Below are 15,492 nucleotides of genomic sequence, written 5' to 3'. Positions count from 1 at the left end.
GAAATGTACTGCTTTTGCATTGGAGCCCTTCATTCAGCTTTAGATTTACGAACACATATTTTTCATGAAACTTGAGGCATTTGTAATCTTATAAAGAAATTTAATCTCAAATTCTGGCTAGCTGAATTTGAGTTGTAGATATCTGTTTTTATCAGTATAGTGATGTGTAAGAAAGGCAATTAAATATTATATAAAGAAAGTGTGATGGTATTTTAATTGTCTTAGAAGTCCAGGGCCTTAGGATATTTGTATGTACCTTAGGGCTTCCAAGTACTCCATTTAGAGTTATTATTTTTCCGTGGTTCCAGTAATATATTAATTGTTTTTAAAATTTTCATTTCTCTGGCACTTGCATGAGAATTATTTATTTGGGTTTCATGTAATTTCTTTAGAGTTATGTTAAACAACAGTAGACTGGGAAATGAAGAACTGACCTTAGCAGAGAGTATTAGAAGAATGTTGCTTGTTTAACCTTGTGAAGCAAACCTTGATAGAGAATATGATCATCTTCTAGAATGCCTTTAGATTGCTTTATATAAGGGATGAAGATTTAAGTCATAATGTAACTTTGCTGAAAGATCAAAAGTATATAAATTATTTCACTTTGATTTACAAACTATTAGATAAAGTGAAGCATCTGCTCTGTGAAATATCAGGGCATAAACAGCAGCATATATTTTCTAACGAAGCTTGATAAATTTATGTTATTGTGTGGTACAGGAAGATTCATCCTGGTTTGGGATTTTTCTTGTCCCCAAAAAAACTGAAGGTGTCTTGAACACAATCTCAGTTATTAATTGTGTTTCTCATGTGGTATTTATTGGTTTAGTATATTTTAGTTCTTTAGCTTATAGTGTACAATTGTATTACATTGTGTGAATTTGAATTGATGCTTCAGTCTGTTGTCTATGGATGCACTTTTGGAATTTCTCTCTGATTGAAGCATTCATTTTTTTTTCTTAAGGCATCAAGGAATATATAGAAATTTGAGGAGATGTTGTTGTTTTTTGTACATTGGGAAAACCTGTGCAGCTTGAGTGATCCCCTGTGTTGTGTTCTTGTGCCTGCGTGCTATGCTCTCCAAGGAAGCTTAATTGATTTCTTAATTTGAACAGTGGCATTTTCCTCAGAGATGAAGGGATTTTCAGATTACTTCTTATTGATTTTTGTGAGGCTTCTCAAGTTAACTGGGAAATTTTCAGTTATCAGATGGGGCAGGTTGTTTCCTCGAACAGTGATATCTTCATGAAGGTCTCTTCCACTGGCAAGTCATTGGTTCTCTGTACTGCTGTCTTAGAGGTGCACAAATGCTTTATGGGCTTTGTCATGGCAAGTGGGGAATGATTGTTATTCAGAACAAAAGACCAAAATGTGGCTTCATTTGGTAGTGATTGAGCAATGAAATGGAACTGGCCTTTCAGCCCTATATCCCCATGGATACTGACAATATTCCATTTGAGCTGTGTTTAGGACTACTTGTTTTACTTCTAAAATTACACTGGTTTAAGTAGGCTCTGCACTGTGACATATTTATTGGGTGTAAAAGTTACATATCTCAGGCAATACTACTGAAGTTATATAAAACAGGTAATTTTGCATCAGTCATCCTTAATATATGTTTTCTCTAAAACTAGATGAGATTTTACTCAGAACCATTTACAGCATTTTGTCAAAACATAAACATTACTTTTGGTTAGAAACACATACAATTTTAATGCACTTTTCTCCTGTGCTTCACTTGGTATTTTATGATTTTCTTTATTTTTGGCTGAGCTTTTAGCTATACATACTACAGTGTTAAAATCTAAGTCATTGTAGAGAAGGAAATGAAATATGTGTGAATTTGTAGCTGTAGAATTGTTCTACTTAAAATTCATTGCCAAATTATGGTCAGGAAAACCAAACCAAGAAGAGTGGTTAGCATATGGACTTTATGGAAAGATAGAATTGTAAATTTTCTCTTGGGATCTGCTATAGAAATATTTTGATCTTGACTACAGAAAAAAATAGAGAGTAGTAACTTATTGGTAAGTCATTTCAGAAATTAAATTCTGCCATAATTGCTGCAGCCTTAATTGGTACAGTACATTCTGTGTTTGGAGGGATTTTCTTTGGATGTTCTTTTTATAGAATGACCACTGGTCATCATGACTTTTTATATTCTGGGTATTTGCATCTGTTCTCCTTTATTTGTTGTGTTTTGGATGGAACTAGTGGTAAATGACATACTTGGGCTTGTTATTATTTATTTGTTATGATTTGTATTTTGGTACATAAGAAGTACACATATCTCCAAATACCATCAATATAACAGTATTTTCTGAAACAATATGGCAAAAAATATAATCAGAGTGGTTCAGGACTGTTCTGTTCTGAGCTCTAGCAATTGGAACTGTCAGCTCTATTTCCTGGAGACAAGTGTGAAGCTTCCTGAGATACTCAGTTTCCATTTGAGATATGTAAAATAGAAGTTCTGTTTTCTCTAGTTTAAATGTGAGAAAGAAACCAGGACTGGTTTTGTTTGACTGCCCAATTTAAGTTTGAATTTAAATCAGTCTTCGAGTATCATAGAATCATAGAAGGTTTTGGGATGGAAGGGACCTTAAATCCCTTAGGTTCTGTGCCAATGCCTGCTTTGATTCTAACTCCTTAACCTTGTCTTACAAACTTGAGATGATAATGTGTGGATAGTAAGTTCAATTGAGAAAAAGGTCTAGCATTCAAATTTTATTCTTGTCTTAGGGATGGAGATTACTTGTGGGTTTGGTTTTTATTTTATAAGACTACCTATAATACCAGCTGAGATGTGGTCCTTTAATGTACTTTTAAACCAATACTCTTGGAAATGAAGATGTAAATCTCTTCAGCTAAGTGAGCTGAAGCTAAGCACAGCTTCTCTGACAGAGTCCTTTAGAACCACATATTTCATGATTAGTGATTAAGGTTGCTAATGACTTGTGTAAGAGATCCATACCAGATGAAACAGGACTTTAATTGCTAGTTTAGTGTGCTGAGTCCTGGAATCTTTTTCAGTAGTCATGAAAAGGAAAAGATGAAAAGGAAATGATAAAACCATCAACTTTTCATAAGCTTTCATTTTCAGCATGTTAAGGTGTGTTTCTGTGAAATTCTTATTAGGAATATGAAATTAATTATGAGAATAGCATACTTCTTTATGTTTTAATAAGATAATGGCAGATTGATCAGTTGAAATGAAGAATTAAAATGTATATTTGAACCAAAGAATATATATATTTATCTATATATATTTATACTGTATTTGAATCAAAGGATTAAAAAAATGTATCCTTGTTGAGAGCCACTGTCCTTGAGATCCTGAATGTAAGCTGATAGCAGAAGAAATTAACCTTTAACATTTTTAGGTTTTTAAAAAATATTCATTTTAAGATGCAACAAGTCTGGTTGGAATTCTGAATATAATTTTTGTAGAGAAAAAATTATTCCTACTGTTTTGAGTTCTGTGTGCCATAGTCTGTTGATTGGCATGTCATGGTGTGTGAAAAAAGGTCACAATTAAGATGTATAAGACTGATTGAAAGAATTAATATTAATTTCAAGGAATTCTTGGAGCATAATGTAACTAATGCACAATAAAGGAATGTACAAGAAAAGATCAAATTTAGCATTGAATTTAGGAAGGTCAATGTTACAGTATTTCAACAAATGTTTGAGTTGGGGTTTTTTAACTCTTGTTTCTTTTCTCTAAATTGTCATATTTCAGGTGAAAGTTTTTGAGTGAGACTGGTTTATGACTGGCCAAGAATATGTCTCTTAAATCTTTCAGACTGTGTCAAGTGCAGACTTCAATGCTCCTACCACTTAGCATAGATAAACCAGTGTTGCCCCACCTTGTTCTTATCAAAGTTTTGGTTCATCCATAGTATTTGAAGGAACCAGGAAGGCATTTTTGGCTCCAGGATCCAAAAGGGACTGTTCTGTGCTACCTGAGCCATTGCTGCTGTGTGCTTTCCATGCTTAGGGAGCAGCACAGGCACTCAGCTGTACCACTGGAGGATCTGGTGTGATGGTGGTCACAGGGGTTTCAGGTGAAAGGAGAGACGAGAATGTTGACTCCATGTTCAGAAGGCTTGATTTATTATTTTATGATATATATATATTACATTAAAACGGCACTAAAAGAATAGAAGGAAAAGTTCTCCTCAGAAGGCTGGCTAAGAATAGAAAAAAAAGAATGATAACAAAGGCAGCTGCCTCAGACCATTAATTACAAACATCCAAGATGGGCCAATCACAGATGCACCTGTTGCACTCCACAGCAGCAGATAACCATTGTTTACATTTTGTTCCTGAAGCCTCAGCTTCTCAGCAGGAAAAAATCCTAAGGAAAGGATTTTCATGAAAAGATGTCTGTGACAATCCAGGTCCGCTTATGCCTCTTAACCCATATCTGCAGCAAATATTTCTAAAGCTGCAGTAGGTGACCTATTCCTGCTATCTCTTTAATATTAGATTTTGAAATCTTAGCATTCTCAATTCCAGCTGGGCCCAAAAGGAAAGAAATGTTTTCTCTGAGTCCAAGACACAGGTAATTAATAAGAAGCACAGCACTCCAGAAATAGAGCTCATTATTTGCAACTCTGTGTAGCAGGTTAGGACATCTGGAGAAGGTAGAAGTGGCAGCAGCATAGGGAATATTGCTGAGCATATTGCAAGAAACAGCACTCAAGAAAGAAAAGAGAACTTGTCTCAGAGCTAGAGCTGAATTCATTTGGTGCACTATCATATCAACAGCAAGGGGCAGAGAGAAGGGAAAGTGGCACTGAGGCAGCTGAACAAGGTCACCCAGGCTCTGCAGAGTGTGCTGGACCTGTGCTTGCATGTCACTGGGCACTGCAGTCACTGCTTTGATAGCAGGCTGGCAGGGGAGGATTTGTACTGAGCCTGGCTGAGTCCCAAAGCAGCAGGTATCCCTCATCCTAAATGTCTGGGAAGAGGATTAGAGGTTAACATGGCACAGCACGGTGCCAGCCTGGCTCCTGCAGCTCTTGCAGGGTGTGAGGCACATCTGTCTGTCTGCTCCCAGTGCAGGGAAGGGGGCTGAGGGGATCCCACACAGGGGATGCCCACTTGGCACTAGCCATCCTTTCCTTTCACAATTGGCAATCCCAAATGCAATCAAGTGGAAAAGAATGTTGTAAAGGAAACAGGAGTTAAATAATCCCTATATTAAGGAAATTTTTTGCCTGTTTAGTGGTTACATCTGGTTGCAAACACATGTATGAATCATCCAGCTCTATCTCTAGTCCAACATTATGCAATTTCCATTAAAACCATAAAAAAAATTTAGATTTCTTTTAATACATGCATAAGGTTTATTTCTCTTTTCTATTAGCTGTGACTGTGTTCACACGGGTCTTAGGATGAGGGAAGAGACGACGATCTGACTCCATGTTTCAGAAGGCTTGATTTATTATTTTATTATATATATTACATTAAAACTATACTGAAAGAATAGAAGAAAAAAGGCTAGCTAAGAATAGAAAAAAAAGGAATGATAACAAAGGCTTGTGGCTTGGACTCTCTGTCTGAGCCCACTCACTGTGACTGGCCATTAATCAGAAACAACCAAGATGGGCCAATCACAGATGCACCTGTTGCATTCCACAGCAGCAGATAACCATTGTTTACATTTTGTTCTTGAGGCCTCTCAGCTTCTCAGGAGAAAAAATCCTAAGAAAAGAATTTTTCATAAAATATGTCTGTGACAATTATCTAAAAAGATAAATGAGCCTTTTTTTTTTCACTGGCAATAATTGGTTTCCTCCTTAGGTTGTGTCAATAATTACTCTAAATAAATTTTTAGTAGAATTTTACTTCATTAGTTCTTTAAAAGTAGGTGCCATATTCTGGGATTTCAAGTACAGCTTTGGAATGTACAAATGAAGGGGCCATTTAATCAAATTGCCATCATAAATTTTGCAGTGTTTTATATGTGTTCATAATGTGTAAAACATACAGCTCTTATTAAAATTATAGTTGTTAACATTTTTTTATCAAATCATTGAAGATTATATATAAATTTAATTTACCTCTATGTTACTTATATACAAACCTAAAGCAGAATATTGTAAAGTTTATGATCACAAAGTATAGCAAGACTGTAGGTTCTGCCTATGAGTATAAAATAGAGGTGTGGCAGACCAGGAGTGCTCAGGCTGTAATTGCATTGCAGTTAACAGCAGGAAGGATTAACAACTCTCATAGAAAAGTACTGCATTTTAGGTGTGCCTTTATTTGTTAAATTAATAGATGCGTTCTCAGTTTTGACACTAAAAGCTAACTCTGTAATGTCCTCAGTATGTTCAAGTTTGATTTTAACCTTAGTTACTGCCATTTTATATTATCTAAAATGAAAACACTATTGCTGGTTTTTATGTCCTGTTAAGTTTCTTAAAACAAACAAACAAGCAAACAAAACAACCTTGCAATTGAACTTTGTCAATAATTCACACAGACAAAACCTCTGTATTTTCAAATTAAATATACTGCTTTGATTAGCACAGAAGATACCTTAGTGTTCTACTCATTAGAATAACATTTTTATGTTTTATAAACTATCAACATGTTTCCTGGAACTGCTTTTTATGTTCCTTCCTTCAAGATCCTCATACGGAGTCAGAGTAGGGGTGATAGTAAATAGCGTAACAACTACAGATAGCCATTGCCAAAAAAAAACAGTATTATTGGCCAATCTTATGCTAAAAATTTTATTTCTAACAGGATTACAGCAGACGTCATACTGTAAGGAGAGTTGGTAATGAACCAGATTCCAAAACACGATAAAATTTACTTTCTTTGCTCTGGGTTTGGGATTTTTAAAAATTGTTTTAATATGCTGAGTTTTCATTGGGTTAAAATCTCAATGAGGACAAAGAGGCTGATAACTTTGTAATAATTATTATAAATGTATTTTGTGAAGTTTTATTAATATTCAGTTTTGATCTAGTCTACAAGGAGGAGACCTTGACCTTTTTGATTTTAGAGGAAACTGAGGAATAGAAGCTTTGGAAATCACCTTTTTTGAGCTGTCTGTCTGGTAGTCTGGTATTTTATTTTAGATATGTGTACTGGATCTTCTGGGATAACATTTTTTTCCCTCAAGAATAATTTTGTGTCTGACAACAGCCATTGCTTAACAGTAAGAGTATTGCTCTTGCTGTTGTGGTGTGTAAAACACAGACCTCATACTTTTACTCTTCATACATCCAGAGGGGTTTTTATACCACAGCACTTCCAGCACATTTATCACTGTCTTGTCTTGACTAAAAGGTGAAGACAGTAGTTCTAGAATACATGTAATTATCTTAGAAAAATGTAATTATCTTAGAAAAATTAGATTTTAAAAGTGCATTTACTTTAAAACTGCACTCTATATATCAACTTCTAAGTGTTTAAAAATACTTTATATATAGTAGCATGCTATTTTACATGTAGCATATTTTACAAATGCACATCTGTAATGTATCATGTAAATCCAAATGTAGTTAAAATTGTGGAAATATGATGAGTGGAATTCTATAAAAAATAAGGTTTTTGTTTGGTAACAAAAATATTGAATTTCAAATGTACTGAAGAATTATTTCAGAATTGTGGGTTAAATAAGCCACTGTAAACCAGAAATCCCTTACAAAGGCTAGTATATAGTTTACATTCAGATCTTTTGCCATACTTAAAAGTCAGTTTGATTTATAGGTTTTTAATTTATTCATAGTCTGACCCAGCAACTCTGCTGCACCAGCCCCCTATATCCTTTAATTACAAATGAAAAATACAAGCTTCTACTTGTCAGCTTTTTTTTTTTTTTTTTTTTTTTTTTTTTTTTTTTTTTAACTTTGGGATTTCTTTTCTATTTAAGCCCAAGTCCTTTACAAAATAAAACACTGGCAAATTTCACTGTGGAAGGGAGCTCCTTAGTGCGTGTTGTTGCTGCAAGCCAGGCTAGCATTGGAGCTTGAGCAGCCTGCTCAGGGTGTGCCAGGAGAGCTGTGAAAATCCCAGCGGACAGATTTGCAGTTTCCCTGGCAAGCTGCTCAAGCACCCTCATTGCAAAGGATTGTTTTGGTGTGACAAGCTAGCTTCAGCTCGTTCCTATTGCCTCTTGGCACCTCTTTTCTTTCCAGCCCCCTCTGTGTGGAGCTGCTCTTAGTTGCTGCCTTAGCCTTCTCTTCTCCCTGCTAACAAATGCCATTTTCCTCACACTGCCCTGGGTAACATCAGCTGCAGCCCCTAAATATAAGAGTAACACTGTGCCTAAAATCTCTTCCCTTTTTGTGCTTGATGAGGGGCAGGAGCAAATGCAAGTGGTACCTTGATATCCTCCTCTGCTTGGCTGGCAAGGAGGGAGGGAGGGAGGATGGAGATGCCTTTCCCTGGTGTGGTTTGAGAGGGCAGACACCACAGACGGAGCTGAAGCTGTACTGGCAGGCTGGGCCTTGCAGATGGGCCCCCAGTTCAAGGCATTAATACAGCTCCCCCTCTCAGTAAGAGTCCAGGAAAACAGGGCAATCTATTTGCCAAATTCAAAGGACATAATTTTGAGCATATTTTTTGTTGGTAAAGCCAAAATATAAACAAACATTGGCCTGGGATTTTAGAAACCCCAGCTCTGATGATGATGATCAGGCTGCCCTGATTCTTCAGCCAGGTGTCATCACAATACCATTTAAATTAAGCAGAAAACAAAACTCTTCCAGGAATATTTTACAAAGATTGATTTTTAGACTCAGTTTTCATCCGAAATAGACCAGGCAATTTATCATCTACAAGTTTTTAATGGTAAATGTTAATTCACATTATGAGTCGTCATATTTCAAAGAGTGCCTTGTAGTTTTATGTGGATAAGAAAATGAATCTAAGAAGTTAGTATGCATGCCTTATTTGTACATGCTGCTTAGCTGTTTATCTGTTGGCAAAAAAAATAATGATAATTAAAAATAAATTATTAAGCTTGAGTCACTTGTAGTAATTCTTGCTCTTTTTTCTGTTTTTTTAACTGTAAAATGCTGAATTGAGCAGTTTTAGACCAACTTGTCATTGTGATCTTTTAAATATTAAGCAGTGTATTTGTACAGTTCTTCACATCCAAAGACTTTGTTTGGGGGGTTTTGATAGTTTCTTTATAGCAGTTTCCTTATTTCCAAAGAATTCTCCATATGCAGCAATAAAGGCAGCATGATTTTCTTTAGCAGTCAAAGAAAAATAAAATTTTCCAATTTAAATAAAATAACATTTTTTTTTAGTGAGGCTTTTGCCAACTTTATTTTTAAAAAGATGTAAGCTTTATTTCTATCTGAGCAAGTTTTGAAGCTCTGTCATAGATCACAGGAAGATAAGCTTTATCTTTAGATGGTCATACAAGTAGTATGTCTTTGGCCAGTTATTTTACATGGATTTGTAACACATATTCACTAGTCAGTATCAGTCTTAGACTTTGGTTTCTCCCCTGGTAACAGTGGCAAAATCCCCACTCAAACAGAAGTGGACTTGGAGACAGTTAATGCATTAATCTGCCATTTAATTAAGATGAAAACTATTATCAAATTTGAAATTATTGGTTGAAGTATTAAACTAGTTCATCACTAACAGTCCTATTTCAGATTTGAGCTATAGGTTAGATTTCATATAGCATGGATGTTGAAGCTATAGTCTTTGGATGTTCCAAAGGCCTATTTCAGATTTGAGCTATATGTTAAATTTCATATAGCATGGATGTTGTGGTATATATATATTGATATAGTCTTTGGATGTTCCAAAGCCCAAAGAAAACCAAAGCCCAAAGAAAACCAAAACTCTGCTCCAGCAATGTGAATCATTTGCACCAGTAGTCTGACCGAGAAAAGTCTTGAGATTGCAAAGAGTAAAAGAGGTAATTTCACAAAACTCACTGAATTAATTGCTGTGTCTTAGGGCTGCTTGAAAGTTTTCTAAAAGGAGAAAAGAACTTTCATGGAACAAGGCATTTATGATCCCTCCACACAACCTTCCTACACTCTACTGCTAATTAATTAATTACAATTATCAATATAACTGTCAAATAAGTACATTGAAATTTTTTAGAAGAGTGGGATTTTGACAATTGTACAATACTTTATTAAAAATGTGTTCTCTCAAGTGTAATAGAGACATTCTCATGCTAACTCTGTTGTATTACTGCTTAGTATTCATAATTAAATATACAGTACTGCTCAACTTCTATCCTTTCTCTTTTCATATTACAAGAACCAGTATAGCAAGACTGTGAAATAGATGAAGTCAAAATAATTTTCTCACAAACACAAAGAAATAATTTAATGTTAATTCTGCTCCTGACTTTTCTTAAAATCAGTGAATCCTTGTTAAGGGCTTCTACAGCCATCTTCTATGAAAGAAGGTGCTTAAAAGGGAGCAGGGGGAGCAAGGAAAATATGATTCTTATGAAGAAGAATAATTTCCCTGGGTACTTATACATGCTACTGCAGGATTCTGATTTATAACAAGATAATGGCTGTGGTTTTAATTGCATTCCAGTTCACTTATTCCTGATCTTCAGAATAAACCTGAACAGATGTACTCACATAAAAATATACTTATACACATCCTCACAAATACATATGCATGTATACAAATGTGCACAAATTGTCTGCATTTTTTCTGCAAAAATAGAGCACCTAGAAGATACAAGCAGGCTTAACAACTTCGCTTATTCCTAAGATTACCTTATACCTCCCATCGTAAAAGTCCGTGTTTATTTTGTTGTGACTCATACAAAACTTCTCTTTTGCTGTTTTGCCCCAGTTTATCAACACAATTAAAACAGACAGGTGATCTGCTCTATGAAAATTTTCAAACATGAACTTAAAATTTGGCCTAGGGTGGCTTTTGCATCACATTTGAGGGTTTCTGACCTTAGGGGTCACCAGGTTTTTTTCTTTAAAGAGCAAACTAACTTCCAGAGTTTAGTCAAATTAGGAGCCTTATAAAAATTGTCATTCGCGTGAATTGTCAGGAGACAATTTGTGGTAGCTGATCCTCCAAAGAGTCCTCTCAGAGCTGGCAGGTCTCAGCCTACAGAGGAGGATTTGAGGCTTTGTGCTGCTGAGGATCATGGTGGATTTTGATGCATTTTCATCAGAACTGAACAGGGAGGCACTGTGTGCCAGTGAGCTTCTTGTTACCTCTGTTCCTGGGCTTAGACTTCTTGGAAGTGAATTTCACCTAAACCTAAAATGAGAGAGAGGTAAAGCTACCCACAGGAAAATGTTTTGGGATCAGAAACGAGCAGGGAGTGGGAAACCTGGGCTAAGAATCGAGGTGGGAATTGACTGCAACTGACTGAAGTAATAATTTATTTCATAATTCTTCATGTATAAGTAGTGAAGTAGTTTATCTTTGCATTGGTGTGAGAGACTCCCAGGCTTAGCAATTATCCATAATTTTGAAAATTTATCCAGTTGTATAACTTCATGCCCTGGAGCACAAAAAATAATCTGGGTAGGCAGCAACAGAGATTGTTTTTCTCAAAAAAAAAATTATCTATCAAATGACCATATTTCAGCTACAATTAATAGCAAGTTTCTGAACTGAAAGGTTGAATAGCAAGTATCTATGTAAAAATCCCTAAACCTAATTTGATCTCAGATTTGTTTAGGATGCAGAGGTGGTACATGAGTGGTCGTTTATAAATGGTCATTGTATAAGTAATATGTAGTTATTACCCTGCTATTTGAAAAAATATACTTACTTCTTTTTTTTTTTTTTTTTCCTTTTCAATTAGGAGTTACTGATATTTTTACAGAATTTGCCCACAGTACATTGGGGAAATGAAGACATCAGTGTGCTCCTAGCAGAGGCCTACAGACTGAAGTTTGCATTTGCGGACGCCCCCAATCATTACAAGAAGTGAATATAAAGAGACAGAAATCATTAGAAGCAACGTGTTCTGCAGTATTATGGCATCTGTTGTTCTGGTTATGCTTTCAGCTCCTTGCTCTTTCGTTTGAAGTAAGATGACCATTAAAATTCTGTTGGAATTTGCAGAATGAGAACAGAATACCAAAGAAGTGGACAAAGCAGGATATCGAGCACCGAATGAACTTAAAAGTGAATTTTTTTGCTCAGCATGAAAAATGATTTCAGAAGTCTTGTTATTTTCTTCTTTTTTCCCCTTGTCTAAATAGAATAGTTGTCTCTCTTATTTATGTGGAGCAATTTTTCAATTGTACTTTAGACTTAAAACTACTTACGGAATTATTTTGTCATTACTTCAGTGTCACCTGCCATGAATTTATCAGCCAGATTTGGTTGGTGAAATCTACTTTGAGTGGCGAAAAAGAACTTCTCTGTGATCATACAGACCACATGAGACAGCAAGGCCTGTGTTTTGGGGTCTGGTTATAGCTCAAAAGACACTGATATTAGCACACCATCTGTTGTTTTCCCATGGAATTAGGTTAGATTACTTCTATAATATAAGAATATAGAAGGTCGTAATGGAAATTGGTGGCGTTTTTCTAAACATTATTCAGTCTTGAAGGATGCTATAGAAGCTTTTTAGCCATAAAAAGGAGTTACTTAAAGCTGAAAACTCATCTATTACACTGAAATAAGTCCCTCTCAATATATTCTGGAGTGCTTTAAAATAGTGAATTAAACAGAAGGCATGGTCTTGTCAAAGTAATTAAAGTTTCTCTTTTAAGGCCTTGCAATTTTTCAGCATGAAATTTCACTTTTAAGAAATGTATTAAGAAGCTTGGTTTACTAAGCAAGATATATTTTTATCTCAGTTGTTGCCTTATTCTCCATTTCTAGCGATTAGAAAAGGAAAATTAATATATCTTTCCAAAGCTTTTTTGTTAAATAATTTAATACCCTTTTCCTGATTATTCAGAGGAAGAGAGCTAGCTCCCAATAACAATAGCAGTAACTGTATACTCAGATTGCTCATGGGTCATTAGCAGAACAAAAATGCTCTATGAGTTTATAGACTAAAATTAATGTTTCTTCATATAACCATGGAATACTGAATAATTTCTTAAAACTTACATAATTCAAGTGCACTGTTTTCTTTCAAGAAATATTTTCTGCTAAGAATTCTAAGTTTGCTCTGTTGGATGTAAATAACCCATAACTCATATTAATTTGTGCCTACCATACACATGCAGGTTATGAAGGGTGGGAGTTGCAATAAGCAATACACTTAAAAGTTCAGACTTCCTATTCCTCAGTTTGGTTCTTGAGTGGCACAGTGTTGCACAGGAAGTGTAGTGCACTTTTAAGTTTGGGAAATAAAAAACCTTCAAGAGATTTTTCTCTTATGACTTGTTATTGAAAGATTATTTTCAACTTCTTAAAAATATGTAGATACATATTTTGAAGAGAGCTTTCTAAATGTATTAGTTACATTACTTGCTTTAGGGGCCTTAGTTCTTTACACAGACTTCATAATAATTAGGTGTTTCAGGGTAAATAAAGTAAAATACATTTTTACCACCACGTTATTATGAGACCATCTATATTTTAAAAGTATATGAAATCTTTGGTAGAAGATAAAAAGAGAATTATTTCAAAAACCTGGTTTGGCAACTGGGATGCATTTGTTTTCCACTGGTGTCAGCTGGGTGTTTGAGTTGTGATGGATACAGGGTCAGGCCTCCCAGGTGGCTGCATTTGTGCCTGGAATGTGTAGTGGATCTGTGCTTCTCACATGTCTGTGTACTGCTTTCTGTAACCTCAGTTTGTGGTCTAATGTATCAGAATTTATGTTTACAAGGAATGTCATATTGTGCCTAACAGTGTCTACCAATAACAGAATAAAAGAAACATGAAATCCATGACCATTTGCTTTAAACTTGGTATCTGCAATCATTTGGTAATAAAAATGCATATTATTGTAACGAGAGAAGACAACACAGCATTAACTGGTGTAAGATTTTCTATAATTAACTTTTTTCTATTAAGACATTATTTAGGTAGTTACATGTAACATGGAAAAGTGACCCAAAGTTGTCTGCTGTGTCAGATGCTCCTGCACAACATTTTTGGGACTGGATATATAAAATTCCCTTCATTGGGTCCACATTAGTTGTCTGTCATGTCTTCCAAATTCAACAGGTACCTCTCACTTCCCTTGAAAGGAAGTATTACCATTAGAGGTCACATTTACTATTGTGTCTGTGTCAGAAGTTGAATATTGTACTTGAGCACATTGCTTTTTAAGGATAGTGGGAAGTTTCCTAATATAATACCAATGTTTATTTATGTAGATATAGAATTTTTTGGAAAATACGATATAGATATATAAATAGCATTTATATATCTATGCAGATAGGAGTAGTTCTCAGTAAATAGAAGGCCAACATTTATGTAAAATTTCAAATTTTTATCAAAAGCCCACACATTTAACAATTTTACATCTCAGGTAAAATGTCATTCCAAAAAAAAATATTGCATAGAAAAGGAAATAGCATTATCATGGTTACATCCCATGTACTTAGTTTTCTCAAATTTCAAGATTCTGAATATGATAAAATTCCTTTGTAATATGTATTTTCTTATGAAGGAGGCATCTTGACATGTCACTAGTGAAACCAGGCAGTCATTTCCTAGAACTCATGTGAAATATTTAAATTGCAGTGTCTGAAATGTGTGTTAAATAATTTCTGTAATAAAAGTTTAAACTAGAATGTACAATATAAAAAAGATTTATGACTACAGAATTTGAAAAATGTAAATAATAAATTAGTTAACTGTGTAAATACAGTACATGAGTAAGATAGAAATGTAAGTTGAAATCTTAGGTAACTCTGTAATATGCTATAAAAGTTTAGTTTCATTATTATTTGGCGCAGTTCCGTATGGAAAGGCCAGTTAATTTTTTTCATTTCTTAACTACAGAGTAGAACTATCTGAAGTTCCATTGTATGCTTCTGACGAACATTACCCCTGAGGCACTGGTTAAAACTGTAAAACTGGTGAAAGATGAGGAAATAAACACATATTTATGAAGTGCTACATAGAGTGGAAAGCTTATGTTTATTTTTTTTCTTTGAACACATTGCACCCTACGCCAGAGCATGGATTCGGTGTGTTTCTGTTTTACAGCCTCAAAAGCCTTTATCACAAGAGGAGATGGGTTAACAGAACCTCAGTTCCCAGTTACATTTCTGCCACTCTCTGCCCAGGTACCTTGTAGGTTCTGCAAGTTGGTCATACAGGCAAGTTCCAAGGGTGTGCCTGTGCATAGATCATGTACATAGAGGGTATGGAGCATTTTCTGGAAGATGGATTTGACACCACAGCAGAATCAAACTGAAGGTGAAGCCAATCAGGGCAAGGCACACAGAGGAAGCACAGAATTCTGTATGGCTCTGGGAGTAAAGGAGAAGGGGAAACTTCAGCTCATAGTGAGGAAACAATAAACACCTGATAGAGTCAATAAGATCTGGAAATTAAGATGATTTAGGCAGATTAACC

At 35.1% G+C, this 15,492-nt stretch overlaps 1 protein-coding gene across 1 annotated transcript in view; it reads left to right on the top strand.

Annotated features, from left to right (window-relative positions):
• The window catches only part of TBC1D22A (TBC1 domain family member 22A), a 140,632-nt gene extending 125,604 nt beyond the window's left edge, over positions 1-15,028 (top strand). The window contains exon 13 of the mRNA XM_058022344.1: positions 11,795-15,028. Within this exon, the coding sequence (XP_057878327.1) occupies positions 11,795-11,923 (129 nt within the window). The 3' untranslated portion in view covers positions 11,924-15,028. The remainder of the gene's footprint in view (positions 1-11,794) is intronic.
• The last annotated feature ends 464 nt before the right edge of the window (positions 15,029-15,492 follow it).

This window comes from Melospiza georgiana, chromosome 4 (genome assembly GCF_028018845.1).
Source record: "Melospiza georgiana isolate bMelGeo1 chromosome 4, bMelGeo1.pri, whole genome shotgun sequence".
Lineage (NCBI taxonomy): Eukaryota > Metazoa > Chordata > Aves > Passeriformes > Passerellidae > Melospiza > Melospiza georgiana.
The sequence above is the reverse complement of the archived record's forward strand: the minus strand, read 5'-3'. Positions and strand labels throughout refer to the sequence as shown.